Source organism: Apus apus, chromosome 23, assembly GCF_020740795.1.
Source record: "Apus apus isolate bApuApu2 chromosome 23, bApuApu2.pri.cur, whole genome shotgun sequence".
In the NCBI taxonomy this organism is placed as follows: domain Eukaryota; kingdom Metazoa; phylum Chordata; class Aves; order Apodiformes; family Apodidae; genus Apus; species Apus apus.
Window position 1 is genome coordinate 2,252,586 of NC_067304.1, and position 19,275 is coordinate 2,271,860.

The window sequence follows — 19,275 nt, forward strand, 5'->3', positions numbered from 1 at the left end:
CGAGGGGATGTAGGGCACGGGGCGATGGGATGTGGGGCACAGCCCTGTCACCCCAAAGCTCCAGCAGGACACACGCTAAGGGGTCGTGTGCGGGGCCTGCGGTGCTGGCAGGGTCTGCTCGGGCCCCTTCCCGCCCCCCTTGGCAGCAGGTCGCCCGTCGCTGGGTCCCTGCCGGCCCCTTCATGGCCCCACGAGGGGCAGCCCGGGCTGCGGGGCAGGCTGGGGGGCAGCCCACCCTGCTGCCTCCTGCCCAGCTTTGCACCATCCCCACGGCTGCTGCGGGCTCGGCTGTGCCCCCAGGCTGGGGCACACACGGAAGGGCCTCTCCAGCTGAACCAATTCCCAGCGTTTTCTCAGCCTTTCTCCTCCTGTGCTTCCTCTTTCCTTTTCCTTTAGAGGCCAGCCCTGAGGCATGCCCTCCTACCACACCAAGGACAGCAGACAGGCTTTGCCTTGTGCAAATCTTCCTTCCCCCAAACAACACCCTGGGTCCCGGGAACACCTTGAAGCAAAGAGAGGGAGAGGAGGGAGCCACAGCCATCACCACCTGCTCCTGCAGCTCCTGTAACACCAGGAACCTGCTCCCAGGCTGTGCCATGGAGGGAGAGGCTGATGGTCAACAGAGTGTGTTGAACCTGGTGGCTGTGTTTGAAGAGCACTGGTAAGGAGGGAGCATCTTGGGTGCTTTGGGTGCATTAGGGCTCCACGGAGTATGGGTTTTGGAAGGGAGGAACCTGCTGTGGGCTGGTTTGGAGGCTGTGGAGACACTGGCTGTTGGCTGTTCTTTAGCACTCAGATCTGCCCTGTTGTCTTCCCCCTGCTGTGGGTCACGGGCAGGAGTCTGAAAACCTCAGTGAGGTGTGAGTGACTTTGCTGGAGGTTTCTGTGCCGGGTTCAGGCTGTGTGTGCTTGTTCCCTCCACACTCAGCACTTTTGGTAGGGGTCTTCACTGGGAATTAGCTGCTTGGGCATCTGGGAGGATCCGAGGCTCAGGCTGTCCAGTTGTTGGCAGGGATGTGGCTCCTAGGAAAGGGGAGAGAGAGAACTGCACGAAGGGGGAGAGTGAGTTCACTTTGGGCTGCGTGGCAGCCCCATCAAACAGCACTTTTTGCTTGAAGCCTGAGCTGGGACCTGCAGACCATGTGTGCCAGGGTTGGACTGAGGAGATCTGCCTCATCCCTGATGGGGAAGTAATTCTGAGCCATGGGGCAAGCAATTGTTGTGGTCTGTGCCTCAGTTTCCCCACCTGTTGAATCAGGATAGCAGATCTTGACTTGCCCTCTCTTAGTGAGATGCTCTCAGTGAGCCTTTTGAGGCTGCTTGGTGGGCAGATGAGTGTGGCAGCACCTCCTGAAGATGCTCAAGCACAAGATTTCCTTCTGCCCCAGCAACTTCCCCTGCTCCAGACTGGTTGTCCCCATGGTCCCACCGTTGCAGTCTGGCCTGTAATGTTGCTTTGGAGCTCTAAGTGGTGGAGCTGTCTCCATTTTGCTGCAGCAGCATGTTTGTTGTGAAGCCTGAGTTTTATTTAGAGGAAACAAAAGTAGCTTAAAAGACTTTTGGAGGAAGCTGGGGAACCTGGAAACAAGTTTTCTGGAACAGAAAGCCCAAGTCCACACAAACAGAAAGAGAGAAGTTCCCTGTTGGATCTTAGTGGTGGATTCAGGCTGGGACAGGCCTGGGAGGCACCAGGAGGGACAGATGAAGCTCCTGTGTCCCATGAAGGGTCACACCAGCCTTCAGGGACAGGAGGGGATGTGTCCATGGCTGGGGATGCCCCCTTGAGCTCACAGACATGTTCACCAGCATGGGGATGGACCCACCATCCTCTTCTACCACTCAGGTCTTCTCCTATCCTTAACTTCACAATTGTATGTCCAGTTTCATCCTTTTTTTTTCCCCTCTCTTCCTCATCCCACTCCCACCTGCAGGCCACCAGTGGATGTGTTTCCAGTTCCTGCTTGAACAGTTAACCCCAGGGACCAGCTTTTGGGTGGCAGCCTGTGTCCTGTGTGGCTCCTCCCCTGTGCCTGCTCTTCTCCTTTTCTTTACAAGAAAAAAAGGAAGAGAGCAAACCACCAAAAAAAACCAAAACCAGCCACCTGCTTCTCTGCAGAAAACACCTACACAAGCTTTTCTCTGGATTGATGCCTTTTGGCTGTTGGGCTTTTAAAGCCTGATGCCCGAGGCTGCTGGTCCCCGTGGTGGCAGAAAGCCAGAGCTGCCCTTTGGGAAAGAAATGGGATAAATGGTGGAGTTGTGCTGTTCTGGAGCAGGATGAGGGCTGAAGAGATCAGCAGGGAGGCACTGGGAGGAGCAGGGCTGGATCCTGGAGGGAATCCTTGGTGTCAGCAGGGTTGTTGGTGCTGAGGAGCTGCCGTGGCCTGGGTGGGTCACCCTGTGCTGAGGGAGGGGAGGGCTGATCACACCAATTCCTCCAAGCAGGGCTGGCAAACTTCTTCGGAGGGACAAACAGGCTCCATACAGCCTGGCTGCTCCTGCAGCCAGGATGCCCCAGCAGCTCCCAGTGCTCCCCACCAGTCCTGGCCTCTCCCAGGTGGCTGCCAGGGAGCAGGAAGAGGAAGGGAAGGAGGAGGAGGAGCAGGGTCGGCGGGGTCTCAGCTTCAAGTGCCTCCGTTCTTTACGACACAAGCTCAGGGAGAGCAACTGGAGGAGGCAGGAGGAGCCAGGGCTGGAGCCCAGCAGCAAGGTGAGCTCTGGAGGTGGCCCAGGTGAGGCTGGTGGGTGCCCACGCTCAGGCAGGGGAGCTGCCTGGGCTGGTGAGGGAGAAGTGGTCCCTTCCCTGGTGCTCCAGGCACAAATTCCTCACAGTCAGATGGATCCAAAAGCAGACCTTGTCTCTTCCAGCTCTGATGCAGCTGTGCCATGGGTGTCAGACAGGCAGGTGGGCCCAGCCAGGTCTGTCCCAGGCTGTCCCCAGGGCTGTGCTGACCGTTTCCAGCTGCAGACACGTTGCTGCAGGATGGCATCCAGTTCCTTGGTGGAATTGCAGACCATGGGGTTAACCCACCCCACCCTTGGGGGGAAACAGGCACCGAGAAAGGGTTGACCTAGAGGGGCACAACCCAGACATCCTGGCAGTCCCAAACCCACTTTATTTTCACCCTGCTTTTTACCACGTGCTTTATTAAGGTCCTTTCTTTGCCCTCACATGGAGCGAGGTCCCGTTTTGAGGTGGGCTGTGAACTCTGGGGAACAGAGCTGCATCCCCTCAGGCTGGTGGGGAAAACTCACATGATAAAGACCAAACCCTTCTCCCCATGCAGGAACCAGAGGAGAAGAAAATTGCTCTGGAGCTGCTGGAGACAGAGCAGGCTTATGTCAACCGCCTCCACCTTCTTGACCAGGTGAGCTGGGGAGCAGAGGAGCCCACACAAGCCTGGGGGGTGACAGCCCTGCTGCCATCTGTCCCCACCAGCACAGCTCAGCCACCCCAGGCTGAGAAGCCAGGCAGGACACAGTACAGCTCCACACTGACCAGTTTTCCTGTGGGATCCTGTGGCAGTGGCCAGGCCCAGCTCAGGGTGTGGACAGGCCTGTGCCCTGGGGGTTTTGGAGAGAATGAAGCTGCACAGATGAGAGTCACACTGGGCTGGTCTTCACTGCCAGAGAGTGGGTCTGGCCTTTGCCTGTCCTACACCCCAGGTCTCCAGGGAGAACATTTGTTCCAGCAAAGCCTGCCACCCTCCTTACTTCCCTCTTTGGACCTGGGATTTCCCTCCTGCACAGTCAGGCCTTTTCCCTGGGTGAACTTCCAGCCTCAGAGTGGGAATGGTGGGATCCTCAAGCCTCTTCCCGACCCTTTTTATTCAGCCCTTCTTTCTTCCAGATATTTTATATAGAGTTGATGAAAGAAGCCCAAAATGGGAAAACAGTCCCAGAGGAGGTGGTGAAAATGATCTTCTCCAACATCTCCTCCATCTACCAGTTCCACTCCAGGTTCTTCCTGCCAGAGCTGCAGAAACGCATGGAGGACTGGTGAGCTGCAGGGGGGCAGGACACCTGGAATGTTTTCCCAGAGTGGTGGTGCTGGTGAATTTGGTCTCCCAACAGGACCAGGGGGCTTGGGCTGTTTTGCTTCAGATGTCTTTGTGTTGGGAAGCACTTCCTTAAAACACTTCCTGTCCTTTCTGACAAGGATATCTCAGGTGGTTTAGGGATGTGCCCAGGCTGGCTGCAAGCTGGGGACATTCCCATTGTGGAGAGTGGGAAGTTCTCTGGGGATGTAGCTGGTAAACCTCTGTTCTCCACCATGCACAAGCCACCCTTTGCTTCATCCCTCCCTGTCTGAGGAAGCTGCTGGTCTGTGGTTCCTTCCCACAGGAGCTGCAACCCCAGGATTGGGGATGTGATCCAGAAGCTCGCGCCGTTCCTCAAGATGTATGGAGAATATGTGAGGAACTTTGACAAGGCCATGGAGCTCATCACTGTCTGGTCAGAGAAATCCCCACCCTTCCAGGAGCTCATTGCTGACATCCAGGTAATGGGGACAGCAGGGAGGGGGACTTGAGCAACCTGGGCTGGTGGGAGGTGTCCCTGCCCATGCAGGGAGGTTGGATCTGGATGATCTTGAAGGTCCCTTCCAAACCATTCTATGACTTCAGCAGTGCTCCCAAAATCTCCCTGCAAGGAAGAAGCAGCACAGGGTGGGAGCTGCCTTGGTCACTGTTTCTCTCCCTGGTGTCTCTCCCCAGAAGAGGAAGGTCTGCTCTAACCTAACACTGCAGCACCACATGCTGGAACCTGTGCAGAGGATCCCACGCTACGAGCTCCTCCTGAAGGATTATGTCCAAAAACTCCCAGCCCAGTCCCCAGACCGGGATGATGCAGAGAGTAAGGGCTCCAGGGAGTGGTGGGGAGAGTTTGTGGGGGGCAATAACCCCTGATTTGGGACACCAGCCTCAGGATCAACCGAGTTCCCTCACCAGCTGCCCCTTGCCCTTGGATAATCCTCTCAGTCTGACCCTTTCCTTGCAGGGAGAGGGATTGATCTGCCCTTTCAGGGTCTGGGGAGGTCAGCAGGGAGAGCGGGTGATGATTCAGGATAAGGACAGACCCCCCAGAACGTACCCAAGGGAGACCTGAGGTGGCCGGGGAGCTATCAGACCCCTGCAGATGGCAGCAGCTCCCAGCCCTGCTGGGATGGTGGGATAAAGGAGCTGCTTGTCAGTCCCAGACCAGGGCCATTCGGGTTGTGTCCAGGGGAGGGCAGCAGCCACCGCGCCTCTGCCTTCCCCGGCAGGGAGAGAGATCCAGGGGGTTTCTCCAACAGCTTCCCAGCAAGCGTTTAACCCTCCTCCCTTTCTCTTCTCGTTGCAGAGGCCCTGGAGATGATTTTCATGGTGGCCAAGCACTCCAACGCAGCTATCGCCGAGATGGTGAGTGCCTGTCCCAGCCCGCAGTGCTTCGTGGCTCCTGGGGCAGTGATGTGTCCTCCTGGAGCACAGCCCTGCCCTGGGTGGGACACTGTGGGTTCAGCAGAGGAGGTTAGACCCTGCTGTTGATGCTGACCCCACCACCCCAAGCCTGGGGAAGTCACATCTCCCACGTCAGCTGGGATGAAACTGGCTGTTTTGAGGCTGGGAGCTGCTCTGGAAGATCAGTCTAGGGTGAGAGATGTGCCACATCTCCTGGTACTCAGCAGCTGGCCTGGGAGGTGGAGACAGAGGGCACCCAGGGGTGACAAGGTTGTGGCTGCTCAGGCCCCCACAGGAACGGGTCCCTCTGCCTCCCCCAGGAGCGGCTGCAGAACCTCTGGGTGGTCTATCAGCGCTTGGGCCTCGAGGATGACATCGTGGATCCCTCCAACGAGCTGATCAAGGAGGGGCCAGTCCAAAAGATCTCCACCCGCAGCAGCAGCACGTCGGAGAAGTACCTGTTCCTGGTGGGAGCCGGGAGACCCAGGGGAAGGGGCAGGGAGCAGACAGGATGGGAGTGGGGAGAGAGGCAGCACAGCTGGCCCGGGGTGTTGCTGGGTCATGTCTACACAGAGGGGACAAAAGCAGAGCTGGGGGTTTGATGCCCCCACGTGCAGGGCATCCTGCATAAGACGTGGTTGGGAACCTGGGGGCTGCTGCAGTCCCAGAAGAGCTTCAGCTGGGCAGGGTGGGAGAGGGCTGGGCAGAAGCAGTAGCTTTTTAGGCTGAATTTCCTCCTAAGAGACCAGCTCAGCCCTGGGACAGAGTGAAGGACTGTAGCTCCCAGGGAAGCCCCCAGCTCTGAGCAGGCAGGTGCTGGGCTCCAGCCAACCCTCTCCTCCTCTCCTGCCCCCTTCCCAGTTCAACAACATGCTGCTCTACTGCGTGCCCAGGGTCATCCAGGTGGGCTCTGAGTTCCAGGTTCAGCTCCGCATCGACGTGGACGGCATGAAGGTGAGACAGGCACCTCGTCTTTGTCCTTCCCCCAGAGCTGGGCTCCCCTAAAATGCACCCTGCTCTGGGGTGTAATGTGGCTGCACTCCCAAATTTCTGGGAAAGGAGGGAGGAGCTGGAGCCAGGGGTGGCTTGGTGGGTGAGGAGACCCAGCTGACATGCTCTGATCCTGTGAAGTAGCAGTGACATCTTGTGCAAGGAGGATTGGAGGGGCTGAAGGGCTTGTGCCCAAGGGAAGTCTCCGTCCCCCACATGGTGGAGGAAGGTCCCTGTGTGTGCTGGAGGTGGGTTCAGCTGCTCCACATCCTTTCTTTGGTGTCTCTCAGGTGCGGGAGCTGAAGGACACTCAGTTCCCTCACACCTTCCTGGTCTCGGGAAAGCAGCGGACGCTGGAGCTACAGGCCAGGTGAGGGGAAAGGTGACAGGGCTGCAGAGCCCTGGGGAGGGGGGACAACAGCTCATCCAGCTCCCTCTTTGTACCCAGCTCTGAGGAGGAGATGAAGGCCTGGATCAAGGTACCACAGAGTGCTGGGAGAAGCAGCACATCTCCCAGACCCCAGCTGGATGCCCTGTGTCCGGGCAGCCCCCAACTGCCCCTCCAGCCCTGCCTTCCCCTCTAGGCCTTCCAAGATGCTATTGACAGGAAGGAGAAGAGGAGTGAGACCTTTAAGGCAGCAGTACCTGGGCTGGAGACAGACACCCCTGCACTGAAGGTATCCCCCCCTGTCCCTTCCTGCCTCCCTCCACCAGCAGCTCAGCAGAGCCCACCTTGCCGTGCCTCAGTTTCCCTAACAGAGCTGGGCGGTGCGGGAATACACCAGACAGGGAGACAGACTGAAGGGAAAGGCAAGAGCAGAGGGGCTGGGACCACCCCAGGTCATGGGAGGGGTGTTCCCATGCCATCTCCCACCCCCAGATGGAGGAGCTGGGCCGCCGAGCCCCGCAGTGGGTGCGGGACAACCTGGTGTCCATGTGCATGCGCTGCGGGGAGCCCTTCAACCCCATTGTGCGCCGGAGGCACCACTGCCGCGCCTGCGGATACGTGAGCCACCCCCCTGCTCCTGCCCGGCCCCGGGGGCTGCAGCACGACTCTTCCCTACACCCACACCCCCCCCCCCCAGCTCCTCCTGGAAGCTGTCCCAGCAGTGTCCCTGTCTTTGGGGTGCAGGTGGTGTGTGCCCGCTGCTCCGACTACAAGGCCGAGCTGCCGTACGACGGGAACCGCGCGAACCGCGTGTGCCAGGAGTGTTACATCTTCCTGACGGGACACACGGTGCTGGAGGATCGGGAAGGGAAGCACAAAGGGGTCCTGGAGGTGGGCTCTGCCCCTCTCTGCCCATCCTCCCCACGCCCTGCTCCTCTGTCCCTCTTCCTACAGGGAAGCAGGGGAGGGGCTTGGGACAAGGGCTTGTAGTGAGAGGACAAGGGGGAATGGATGAAAACTGGGAGAGGGAGATTGAGATATTAGGAATTCTTGGCTGTGGGGGTGGGGAGACCCTGGCCCAGGTTGCCCAGGGAAGCTGTGGCTGCCCCATCCCTGGCAGTGTTGAAGGGCAGGTTGGATGGGGCTTGGAGCAACCTGGTCTAGTTGCAAGTGTCCCTGCTCCATGCAGAGAGGTTAGAATCAGATGATCTTGAAGGTCCCTTCCAACCCAAGCCTGTCTGGGATTCTGTGATTCCCCTGAGCCCTGTCACTCCCCCTGCTCCCTGGCTGGGACCCCCCCTTGCCTGCCCCTGCTTTAGGAGGGTTCTGTGGAGCAGGCAGGGAATTCCCCAGGAAACCACCTTTGCTCGGTGCCCTTTCTGCCTCCCACACAGGGTACGTAGGGATTTGTTTGCTGGTGTTTTGGCAGAAGGGAGCTGCAGAGGTATCGAGCAGGAGCTTGCTGTGCAGTTCCCTGCAGCTGCTGGACAAGAACGGCAAGGGGGGCACACGGGGCTGGTTTGTGATCCCCCAGGATGATCCCCTGGTGCTCTACATCTACGCAGCCCCCCAGGTAAGGCCGGGCTGTGCTCCCGCTGCCGGGTACAGCCCCGTGCCCCCTGCCTCCCACCGCTGTCTCCACTCCCTCCAGGATGTCCGAGCCCACACCTCCATCCCACTGCTGGGCTACCAGGTGAGGGACCTGTCCCAGGGTGACTCCCGCCACCAATTCCAGCTGGCTCAGTCCGGGCAGGTCCACACCTTCGTGGCTGACACGGAGGAGCTGAAGCGGCGCTGGATGAGGACCATGGCGCGCTGCGCCGCCGGGGCCCCGCGGGAGGGCGAGGATGGGGACTCCTGCCAGCAGGCAGAGTGAGGCTGTGGTCACCTCCTGGGCCAGCCCCCCTCCCCCTGCTCGGGCAGACCCCCCAGCTTCTCTGCCGTTTGGTTTTTCAACACTTAAAAACCTCAAAAGGCAGCGGCGCATTTGCCGCCGCCTGGACAACCAGGATCATCCTGCCCCTTCCTCCTGGCTCTCCACGCTGGCTGGAGGTGATGGAGGAAGCCGAGCTGTGATGTGGGGGGAGAGCCAGGGGGTTTTGGGGGGCTGCCCCCCCTTGCAACCAGCCCGGGCAGCCGTGCCTGCCACCCGCTGCCGCCCGAGGGCAGCAATTCCTCAGCCTCCCTGCAGCCCGGATGGAGCAGGGAGGGGGGGCGGGAACGTCTCGTTTTCTGAAAGCATCTGTGGAATCGGGACTGCTGTGATAAATCCTGCCTGCAACGCCCGCGAGCCGCCCAAGGAGCCTGGTTTTATTGGGGAGGGGGAGTGTGTATTTTGCAGAGCGCCCCGTGGGGTTGTCAGCAGGTCCCCGCGTTGCCTGGTCCCTGCCAGCCCCTGCAGAGACCCCCCTCGGGGACCCTAGTGCTGGATCTAGGATGTTCCTCTTCAGCCTCTCACCCTCCTGGCCTCACCCTACTGCCGGCCCACGGTGGGGGGTACCCCATAACCACAGACACCCCCAGTATGAGGTGCTGAGCCAGTGCTCCTGCCCATGCCAAGGCTTCCCTGCACCCCACCCTGCCCGTGAGCACCTTCCACCCTTGCACCTCTCTCAGTCACACGTTTCCTGGGGGGGAACACTCTGGGATGAGGCTGGATCCACACAGGTGGTGCTGCTGGGGGGACACAGGGGGATTGCCCTCCCCATCCCCAGCATAACGAGCACCCCTCCTGCTGTAGCCCCACGGATTTCTCTCCGTATCCTCTTGAGCTCCCCAAAAATGTTGCCCAGGCAGAAAGTTACCACACCTGAGCCTGCCAGGGGCTGGAATGGGAGGCAGGAGCCCAGTGTTCCCAGGGATTGCTGCCTGCACCCGGACCATGCAGCAGCTCCAGCCCAGCAGCCCTGGCTGAGCCCAGGGGTGTCACAGGCTAAATGGAGCCATGGAGAGCAAGAAAGGAAGGGAACTGGATCCAGATCCTACAAATGGGGACAACACTCGGGGAAAGGATGGAGAGCAAAGATGAACCACAGCCAATCACCACTCTAGGGGGGGGAGAAAGCTGTGAGCATCATCCCCCTTCCTCGGTGTACCCAGATCAGCTCATCCTAGGAAAGGGCAAACTGTGGTGGCTTTAACTCCTCCAACTCCAGAGGTATCATCAAGGAAGTGGGCAAGGAATTAGGTATCAGGGGGAAGGAGAGCTCTGCCAAAGCAGCTGCCCCTCAGGGTGCCACCCACCACGGGGCTGAGCCCAGCAGCAAACAGCAACGGCGGGGTTTCCAGAGACACCCCAAAAACCTCCCTCACCTCTCACCACCACCTCAGGTGAAAGGGAAACCCCAGTGGCCCCGGAAAAGCCGGGGAGGGCAGGGAAAGAGTGAGAGCAAGGGGAAACCCGTGGGGCTGGAAGGTTCAGCGTGGTGGCCTCAGTGTCACCCTGTGTCAGCCAGGAACAAAACAAGCCCCGAGCAGGGAGCTGCCCTCAGCCAGGGCTGCTGAATGGGCCTAAGAATAGATTTCCTGTTTACCCAGAGAGAAATTGCTCCTAGGGCAGAGGGCACCTGGGGACTATTTTTACCAGCTCCTGCCACACCCCCCCTCCTGGTCCCCAGCCACCCTTGGGGCTGTAGCATCCAAGGAAAGGGGAAGGGAGGTGGCCAAGGGGTGATGGGGCAGCAGGGTGGGTTCGTGCCACCACCTTGGCATCCCTCTGTCCCCAGGGATAGCTGGCTGGGAGTTGGCATCCCTCAGCAGCCCCGAGCATCCCTACAATTGTCTGGTGGGAGACCCACCCCCCTGGGGTGTTCTGTGATTCCCGAGCTCTGCTTTTCTAGGGAAAAATCTTTTTCAAAGGAGATTTATTTATTTGTTTTTATTTATTTTGCACCCCAGACTCGCAGCAAAACACCCTGATGAGTTTGGTGTCTTTTCCAGGCCCCGGGGCTGGTGCAGTGAGGGTCAAGCAGAGCAGTTTGGCCTCTTTCCTCCCCGCCCAGAAAGTGAAACCCCGAGGAGAAGTCACAGTTTCCTATTCTCAAGAATGAGGAAGGTTCCGAGGCCATTTACTGGAACATCCCCCCCACCCCCCCGCCCGGCCACATCCCTCCCCGCGGCCTCTTCTTGTAAGCACTGACCAAAATACCTTGTGAAACCCACGCTGGGGGCCGGGCCACCCCTCATTGAGAAAACCCTGCCCGAGGCAAAGGGACAGAGGCTGCTGCAGCTGCTGCTCTGCACAGGCTCCCTGGCTCCATCCTCATCCCAAATCCCCCCCCCACCTGCCCTGTGCTGCAGGAAGGGGGCTCAAGGGACATGGAGCCAAGGGAGAGGTGACCAGCAGGGACCTGGAGAAGCAGGGGGACATGGTGGTCCCACTGCAGGGCTCTCTCTACATGTAATCCCAGCCCTGCTGCTCCCTGGGATGTGGCTCTGAAGGCCCCAGGGTCCCTTCCCCCACGTGTCCCCCCAAGCCTGGGGTGGGATCAGGACCATGTGGGCCCTATAAAACCCTACACCCCCAACCTGCAGGGCTGCTCCCCCTGGCCCTGGGAGCTGCTCTGCCTGCTCTGCATGCTGGGGGCTCTGCCTCCATAGGGACGGGGTCTGTAGGGGGTTCCCTACAGGGGCAGGCATCCCCCCTCTGTGGGGATTGCTCTGTGGGGCATATTCTCTTGCAGGTCCTTATAGGGACTGCACTCTGCTGTGTGAGGTGGGCTTTCCTGCTTTGTAGGGGCTGGTCTCTAGGGGATTGCATCCCTGGGGCTGTAACTCTTGCCCTGTAACACCTGGGGTTGGGTTCTGTAGGGTTTGGGTTCTGTAGGGGTTGGGTTCTATAGGGGTGGCAGAGGGGTTGGTTCTATAGGGGTTGGGTTCTATAGGGGTTGGGTTCTACACAGGTTGGGTTCTGTAGGGCTTGGGTTCTATAGGGGTTGGGTTCTGTAGGGGCTGGGTTCTACAGGGGTTGGGTTCTATAGGGGTTGGGTTCTATAGGGGTGGCAGAGGGGTTGGGTTCTATAGGGGTTGGGTTCTATAGGGGCTGGGTTCTGTAGGAGTCGGGTTCTACAGGGGTTGGGCTCCACAAGGACCAGCCCTCTGCAGTGTGTGGGGGGGTCTTGATCTATCGCTGTCGGGCTCTGTCGGTGTCAGGCTCCACGGGTGCGTCCCCCTGCTCCACACCCCGTCCCGGGGGTCCCGGGCAGCTCTGCTCCCCGCCCCCCCAACAACCGAAGTGTCGAGGCCGAAGGCAAAAGCCGCGGAAGCCCCGGAGCGTGTGACCCCCCCGCAGTGCCCGGGGCTGCGGGAACCTGCCCCCTCTGCGGTGCTGGGATACAGGGGGTGACGCTAAACGATGCCAAACATCTGTGATGCCCCCTCCCTCCCCCCCAAAAAACCCCACAACACCCCACACCCAGGATTGTTCAGCCTTAAATCTGGGGTGCCCGCCCCCCCCCCCCTCCCGTGCCCCTCTGCACCCCCAAACCCCCCCAGGGAGCAATGAAAAGGGGACCCCCCAGGACCCCGCCAGCCGCACCCACTTTTGCACCGCACTGGCAGGACCGGGGGGGCATCCCCGGGCTCAGGGGAGATTTAAGGGGGGGTCCCCTCGTTTTAGGGGGTCCCTCCAGGCTGCTGGCAAAGGGCGTTTCGTGCCATCCAGACCCAAATCGTGCCCCTGGCGAGGCGGGAGGTGCTTCCCGGTGGCGCGGGAATTCTCTGCTTTGCGCCTGTGCTGGGGGAAGGAAGGAGGAGGAGGAGGAGGAGGAGGAGGAAGGGAGGAGGAATGTGCTGGTGGTTGTTATGATTTAATTTTCTTTTCCTGCCTCCATCCAGGAATCCCCGCCGCGCTCTCCCCGCCAGGCTGGGCCCCCCGGGCTCACCCGCTGCCGCGGGACGTGACCCAGCCCCGGTGCCCGGGGGGGCACGAGCGGGATGACACGGGCAGGGAGAAGCCCCCAGAGCCGCCCACCCGGAAAGCTCAGCCCCTCCGTTCCCGCCGGGATAGCAGCCCGTCGGTGGAGGGCGGAGCTGAGGATGGGGGGCAGAGCTCAGGATGGGGGGCAGAGCTCAGGATGGGGGGGCAGAGCTGAGGATGGGGGGCAGAGCTCAGGATGGGGGGGCAGAGCTGAGGATGGGGGGCAGAGCTCAGGATGGGGGGCAGAACTGGAGAACAGAGCTCAGGATAGGGGGCAGAATTAGGGGCAGAGCTCAGGATGCGGGGTAGGATGGGAGGCAGAGCTCAGGATGGGGGACAGAATTGGAGAAAAGAGCTCAGGATGGGGGGCAGAGCTCAGGATGGGGGGCAGAATTGGAGAACAGAGCTCAGGATAGGGGGCAGAATTAGGGGCAGAGCCCAGGATGCGGGGTAGGATGGGGGGCAGAGCTGAGAATGGGGGGCAGAGCTCAGGATGGGGGGGCAGAGCTCAGGATGGGGGACAGAATTAGGGGCAGAGCTCAGGATGCAGGGCAGGATGGGGGGCAGAGCTCAAGATGGGGGGCAGAATTGGAGAACAGAGCTCAGGATGGGGGCAGAGCTCAGGATAGGGGGCAGAATTAGGGGCAGAGCTCAGGATGGGGGGCAGGATGGGGGGCAGAGCTCAGGATGGGGGGCAGAGCTCAGGATAGGGGGCAGAATTAGGGGCAGAGCTCAGGATGCAGAGCAAGATGGGGGGCAGAGTTCAGGATGGGGGGCAGAATTGGGGAACAGAGCTCAGGATGGGGGGCAAGATGTGGGGCAGAGCTCAGGATGTGGGACAGAGCTCAGGATGGGGGGACCGAATGGGCTCTTCATTTTTATGTACTTGTATTTATTTCTGTTTAATTTTTTCTTATATTCTAATCTATCTTTTTTTTTTTTCCCCATCTCTTTGTGTTTGTTCATTTCCCAGCCAGGAAACCCCTCCCCACCCAGGCTGGCTCTCCCATCCATGGGTTGCCCAGGCAGGTAACCTCCCCAGGGTTTTGCTGCTCCATCTTCCAGGTTTTATGGGAAAGCAGGGAAAGCTCCTGGCACTGTTCCTGCCCCAGTTCCCGTGCCTCAGTTTCCCCATCCAGTGGGGAGGGGAGATTTCCCCATCGGGGAGCAGCAGGACAGGGGTTACTTCAGGTTGTGCTTTGAGGTGGGTGAACAGCAGCCACGAGGGGTTATTGTTAATATTAATATCAGGCTTGGGCAGGGCTCAGGTGGTAGGGAGTGACAGGGGGGGGACACGAAGCTGTCCTGAGTCACAGGGCAGGAGCAGGGGGTGACCCAGCCCTGTGCTGAGCCCCAACACACTCACTGCACGCCAGGTCCACAACAACCAGGGGCTGAGACCACCCTGTTCACCTCCCCAGGGGCTGGATGATGCGGGGAGAGGGGATCCCTCCTCATCCTCACCCCACTGCTGCTCAGGGAAAGGGGCTCTGGGGTGGGAGAGCAGCAAAGGTGGCCACGGGGCCCAGCTGAGCACTTGGGGCACTCATCACACCTCAGGCCACCCGGTGCCTCCGTGGCCACAGCTGCCTCTGTCAGCCGTGATGGAGAGCCAAGCTGGGCTGGCAGGCCTTCTCTGTGATCTTGTTAATTAAGAAATACATTTAATTAGCAGCACCCCAGCTGTGACTCAGCTAATCATCATGATCGAAACAGGAGCCGGACTCCAGCACCGGGGGGGGGGGGGGGAGCACAGCAGCACCAAACCCCCCCAACTCCACCAGCCATCGCCCCCCCAGCTCTGCCATGGGAGCCCATTGCCCACCAGGCACAGCCTGATGCTCCCCTGGGATATTGGGGTGAGTTTTCCCCCAGGCTGGAGCGGGGGTTTTGGGGCTGGGAATGTCCCCATGCAGCACACACAGGGTGTCATCCCCACCTGGGGCAATTACCCAGTGCCACGCTGCAAAGAATGATATGAATAAGCCCTTTACTGGGCTATAAATAACCTCGATAATAGCAGCCTGGGCTTTCCAGGAATAGAGTGTCCAAAAGGCAGGGAAAACCATTCCCACTCTGGCCTGGATGGGGAAACTGAGGCACGGCTGGTTTCAGGCACAACTCTCACCCACTGCACCGAGGGCTCTGCCAGGCAGCTGTGGAATTTGCTCCTGAATAAACTGTCATGGAAATGAGCCCTTATGTGTATTTATAGGTGCTGTCCTGCCAGCTGGAATCTAATAGGGGAGAAAATAAATTGGGAAACTGCCTGGAACAGGAGGGTGGTGCTTCAGACTCTGGCCCCACACCCTGCTGGGTATGTCTGTCCCTGGGGTGTCTGTCCCTGATCCCTGGGGTGTCTGTCCCTTATTCCTGGGGTGTCTGTCCCCGATCCCTGGGGTGTCTGTCCCTGGGGTATCTGTCTCTGGTCCCTGGGGTGGCTGTCCCTGGTCTCAAGTGCCCAGCTCTGCACCCCAGGGTGCCCAGCCTTGCTCCTGGGTTCCCAGATCCCCAGAGGATGTGGCCCTGGGCTGCCCAGGAAGCCAACACTGGGTGCTCCTCTCCATCTCCCACAGGCTGCAGTTGGCTTTGGGGTCTGGGAAATTAGAGGGTGTTGCCAGCACTGGGTGTATGTGTGTGTGGGGGGGGAGGGGGGTCACAGTGGGTGAAGCTACAACACGTTTGGCACCTCTGTCCCTGGGGCTCCTGGTGGGTGCTCCTTCCTTGCTGTGCCAGTGACACACACGTGCGTGTGTGTGTGTGCACAAGTGGTGGTGCCACAGGGGGGGCTGCAGAGCCCCCCACCCCTCGGGCAGGGGTGCCCATGGCAGCGGGGCCAGTGCCAGCCCCCGTGGCCGGTGCACCGAGCCCCCGGGGGGGCCCTCACTCCCATTTCCCAGCCGTGAAGGGATGTGAAGACCCCCAGGGCCAGGCGTGACCCTGCAGCCATCCCGGGATGGGCTGGGGGGGGGGGGGTTTCCTCTCCGAAAAGGGCGGGCGGCGGGGCCGGGGGGCTGGGAGCAGCGATGCTGGCAGCGCTTTGTGTCTCTGCTTCCCTCCTCCTGCTGCTCCCGAGCTCTCGCCGCCGTGATTCCCTGCAGAGGGCTAAAAATATCCCCGGGAGCTGCCGCCGCACACGGGCACGGGGGGGGTTGTAAATCACCCGGGGGGGTCGTGTCGCTGCGGCCCTTCCCCATCCTCGCTGCGACGGGCGGGCGGAGTGCGGGGAAACAGGGACAAAGCGGCCTCTGCCCCTTGGCCACGTGGGGAAACTGAGGCACGGGTGGGCGCAGATGGGGCTCTGCGGGGGGAGGCGGGGGGTCCGTTTGTCTGCGATGCTGGGGGAGAAGGGAGCGGCCCCGTGGCGGCGGCAGGGCTGGGCGGGACGCGGACCCCGCGCTCGTGGCACTGTCACATCCATCGGCCCCAGGTACGTCCCTCTGCACCAGAGCCGCCCCCCTGCAGCAGGACCAGCCTCCTGCGTCCCACCCAGCCCCCTGCGCTGGAGCCTTCCCTGCCGCAGCCTTCGGCTCCTGCTCCTTCCCTCCGCGCCAGACCCGCCCTCCTGCCTTGGATCCGGCCCCTTCCACCGCATCCACACCGGGACCGCCTCCCTCTTCCCACACTTCCCTCCTCCTCGGGCTGAGGGACGAGCTCTGGGGACCAGCTCGGGGCGGGGGGGCCGTTCCCTTCCCTCCCACCTCTCCATCCCCCCGTTCCCCACTCCCACCCCCGCCCCACGCACTGAGCTGGGCAGTTCTCATGCCCCTCAGCCAGCTCCGGCTCGTGGCCCGTTTCCTCCGAGGCCACAGGGAAGGGGCTGCAGGAGGGGGGTCCTGTGCAAGAGGGGGGCGTCCCCAGTTCGGTCCCATCACCCTGGTGGGGCCCAGCATCCCGAGGGAACCTCCCTCTTCCCACCGTCCCTCCCTCCTCGCTCCCGTTCCCGCCGCGTTCCAGCCCAGCCCGGCGGAGCTGCCAAAGCTCGGGGCAAACGGGGACAAGTCGGGAGAGAGAGAGAGAGAGACAGAGAGAAATTTTTGTGAGCGTCTATTTTCCTCCCATCAAAATCCACCAGCCGGAGAAAGCAGCGGGGGGAGGAGGAGGAGGAGGAGGAGGAGGAGGATGGGGAAACCCATCCCGGGGGACGCTGCCGAACCCCGCGCCGGAGCTGGATTTATTCTCACACACACACACACACGCACAAACACACACACACACCCTCCTCTATCCTCGCACCACGTTTTGATGTCGGCCCCGTAATGAAGCCAGGTAATAAATCCCAGCCTGCTGGGAAGTGGTGAATCAGCGGCCGGACACGCTGCCACCCCCGCGGTGGCACCCGCCGCTCCTGTCCCCAGCCCTGTGTGCCCAGCCCTGTGTCCCCAGCCCTGTCCCCCCAGCCCTGTGTCCCCAGCCCTGTGTCCCCGGCCCTTTCCCCCCAGCCCTGTCCCCCCAGCCCTGTCCCCAGCCCTGTCCCCCCAGCCCCGTCCCCAGCCCCGTCCCCAGCCCTGTCCCCAGCCTTGTGTCCCCGGCCCTGTCCCCCCAGCCCTTTCCCCCCAGCCCTGTCCCCAGCCCTGTCCCCCCAGCCCTGTCCCCCCAGCCCTGTCCCCCCAGCCCTGTCCCCAGCCCTGTCCCCAGCCCTGTGTCCCCAGCCCTGTGTTCCCAGCCCGCCCCGGGGCCCCGGGCAGCGAAGCCCCCGCCATCCCCGGCTCCATCGGGCAGTTTCGGCCACGGCACAAACACGTTTGGCCACATTCCCCTGGATCCCGCCCAGGGCTGGTGCCAGGAATCGGCTCCAAAAAAACATGTTCCGTGGGAAGGGCAGGAACGTTTGGCTGGTGGATGGGGAGGCTGTGGGACACCCGGGGATGCTGAACCCCACGGTCACCCCCATGCCCTGTTAGCCCCAGAGCGTCTAACTGGTCCCAGTGGGTTCATCCCACCCTGGGGCATGTGTCTGATTTTGCAGCTTCTCCCCCCAAAAACAACCTCCCTGACACCCCCCAGCCCCGGGTTCTGCCACCTCCCCGCACCCACCCTGCACCCTTTGGTCCCTGAGGACCCCAGTCCCGCTGCAGTTTCCCTCTCCACTGGGTCAACATGTCCCTGGTTGAAGAGCCAAGGTGACACATCTGGAAGGTGCAACCACTGGCAGGATTCCCTGGACTCAGGGAACACCTCCCACCACCCCCCAGCACCAAACCCCCTCCACAGCAGTTCCCCAGAGACCCCAAACCCACCTCAGACCCCAAACCCAGCCTGTGCCCAACTGCTGCAAAGGGGCCGGCACATCTGGGACGCACATCTGGGGTCTTACATCCCCCTCTAGCTGGGTGTCACCATCGGTGGCGAGTGACACAGACCATCCCAAGTGCCACCGACATCACTTGGTCCCCGGGAGCTGGAATTCAAAGTCCCCCCGAGTGGCTGATCCCCTCCACAAGTTACAGAAGGTCCTTGGACCTCGTGAGCAGCTGGTGTGAAGCTGTAATTACCTTAATTAGCTCTGGGATTGCATTCCCTCCCTGTGCTAATTTCGTTTCTACAGTAACCAGCCCGAGAGGTGTTTGTGAGCTTGGAGCAAGCTGGAGGCAGGAGCCTCAGCAGCCAAACCAGGCACCCCGAAACCACCCTGAAACTGGGGGCCACCCCCAAATCCCCCTGCCCAGGGGCTCAGCCAGCCCTGCTTCCCCCATCCAGAGGGTGTTTCCCATCATCCCAAGGCGGGGGGGCTTTGCTGCATCCATTCAGCTCCTAGGAAGGGGTGGGAGGAAAGCAGGACAGGGGGCTTGGTGGTCCCCAGATGAACGGGTGGATTTGGGAGCAGGCAGAGCCAGGGCTCGTTCCTCCCTGCTGGTATTTGCTGTAACCCAATATCCTCCCCGGTGCAAGAGCCATTGGGGAGGAAACCATAAAAGCTTCAGGAAATGGGTATTAATTCACCTCGTGGCAATAAAAGGGAAGAAGGGCTCCCGGGCAGCCCGGCTGCCTCAGGGGAGCGGGGAGCACAGCCCCTGCGGGAACCCCCCTCACCACTGGGAATTAACACACACACACCCCGAGTATTTTTTGGACTGAAAGGAGGGAGGTGCAAGGGGGAAGCAGCCACTCTCCTCCCACCCCGCACAGGGACAAGGACAAGGTGGATCCCACTGCCGGGCTGGGCTGGTCCCTGCACTGCAGCATCATCATCCTGCAACAAAAGAGGTTTCTGGGATGGGTAGAATCCGTCCTGCTGCTTGTGGGGGGAGCAGGTGATGGTTGGGGGAGCCCGGGGGGGGTGATGTGTGCGGGGTCCCCCCCGCCCCCACTCCACTGCCCTGGGAGCCCCGGCTCGTGGGGATATAAATAGTGCTGGAAAGCAGGTTGCGATGCTCCCATCACTCCACAGAGGATTCAGCATTCCCCAAAAAAACAGCGGAGCCCAGGGAGGGGGCCGGGATTGTTCAGGGAAGGACCCACATTCCTCCCCCTTCCCCGCCCCGTTGCAAGCATCCAAGAGGAGCATTTCCCGGGACGGATTTCTCCCTGGCGGCCGGCAG

At 61.0% G+C, this 19,275-nt stretch overlaps 1 protein-coding gene across 2 annotated transcripts; it reads left to right on the forward strand.

Moving 5' to 3' along the window:
- The first annotated feature begins 238 nt into the window (after positions 1-238).
- On the forward strand, positions 239-9,095 carry FGD2 (FYVE, RhoGEF and PH domain containing 2). Of its 2 annotated transcripts, XM_051639189.1 has the most exons (16): positions 239-661; positions 2,446-2,710; positions 3,288-3,368; positions 3,851-3,999; positions 4,345-4,501; positions 4,716-4,854; positions 5,341-5,399; positions 5,759-5,905; positions 6,300-6,392; positions 6,719-6,798; positions 6,877-6,907; positions 7,013-7,105; positions 7,309-7,434; positions 7,561-7,707; positions 8,246-8,389; positions 8,468-9,095. In XM_051639189.1, exons 1-16 carry the CDS (start codon positions 597-599, stop codon positions 8,690-8,692), a joined length of 2,001 nt encoding a protein of 666 aa, XP_051495149.1. In that variant the 5' UTR covers positions 239-596; the 3' UTR covers positions 8,693-9,095. The 2 variants fall into 2 exon arrangements, with proteins under 2 accessions (XP_051495149.1, XP_051495150.1); XM_051639190.1 differs by lacking the exon at positions 7,309-7,434.
- The last annotated feature ends 10,180 nt before the right edge of the window (positions 9,096-19,275 follow it).

Excerpts from the sequence above, each read along its gene's own strand:
- FGD2 (XM_051639189.1), top strand. The coding sequence starts at position 597 with ATGGAGGGAGAGGCTGATGGTCAACAGAGTGTGTTGAACCTGGTGGCT. Across the intron at positions 3,369-3,850 it reads GCCTCCACCTTCTTGACCAG|ATATTTTATATAGAGTTGAT; the intron begins GTGAGCTGGGGA and ends TCTTTCTTCCAG. Across the intron at positions 4,855-5,340 it reads AGACCGGGATGATGCAGAGA|AGGCCCTGGAGATGATTTTC; the intron begins GTAAGGGCTCCA and ends TTCTCGTTGCAG.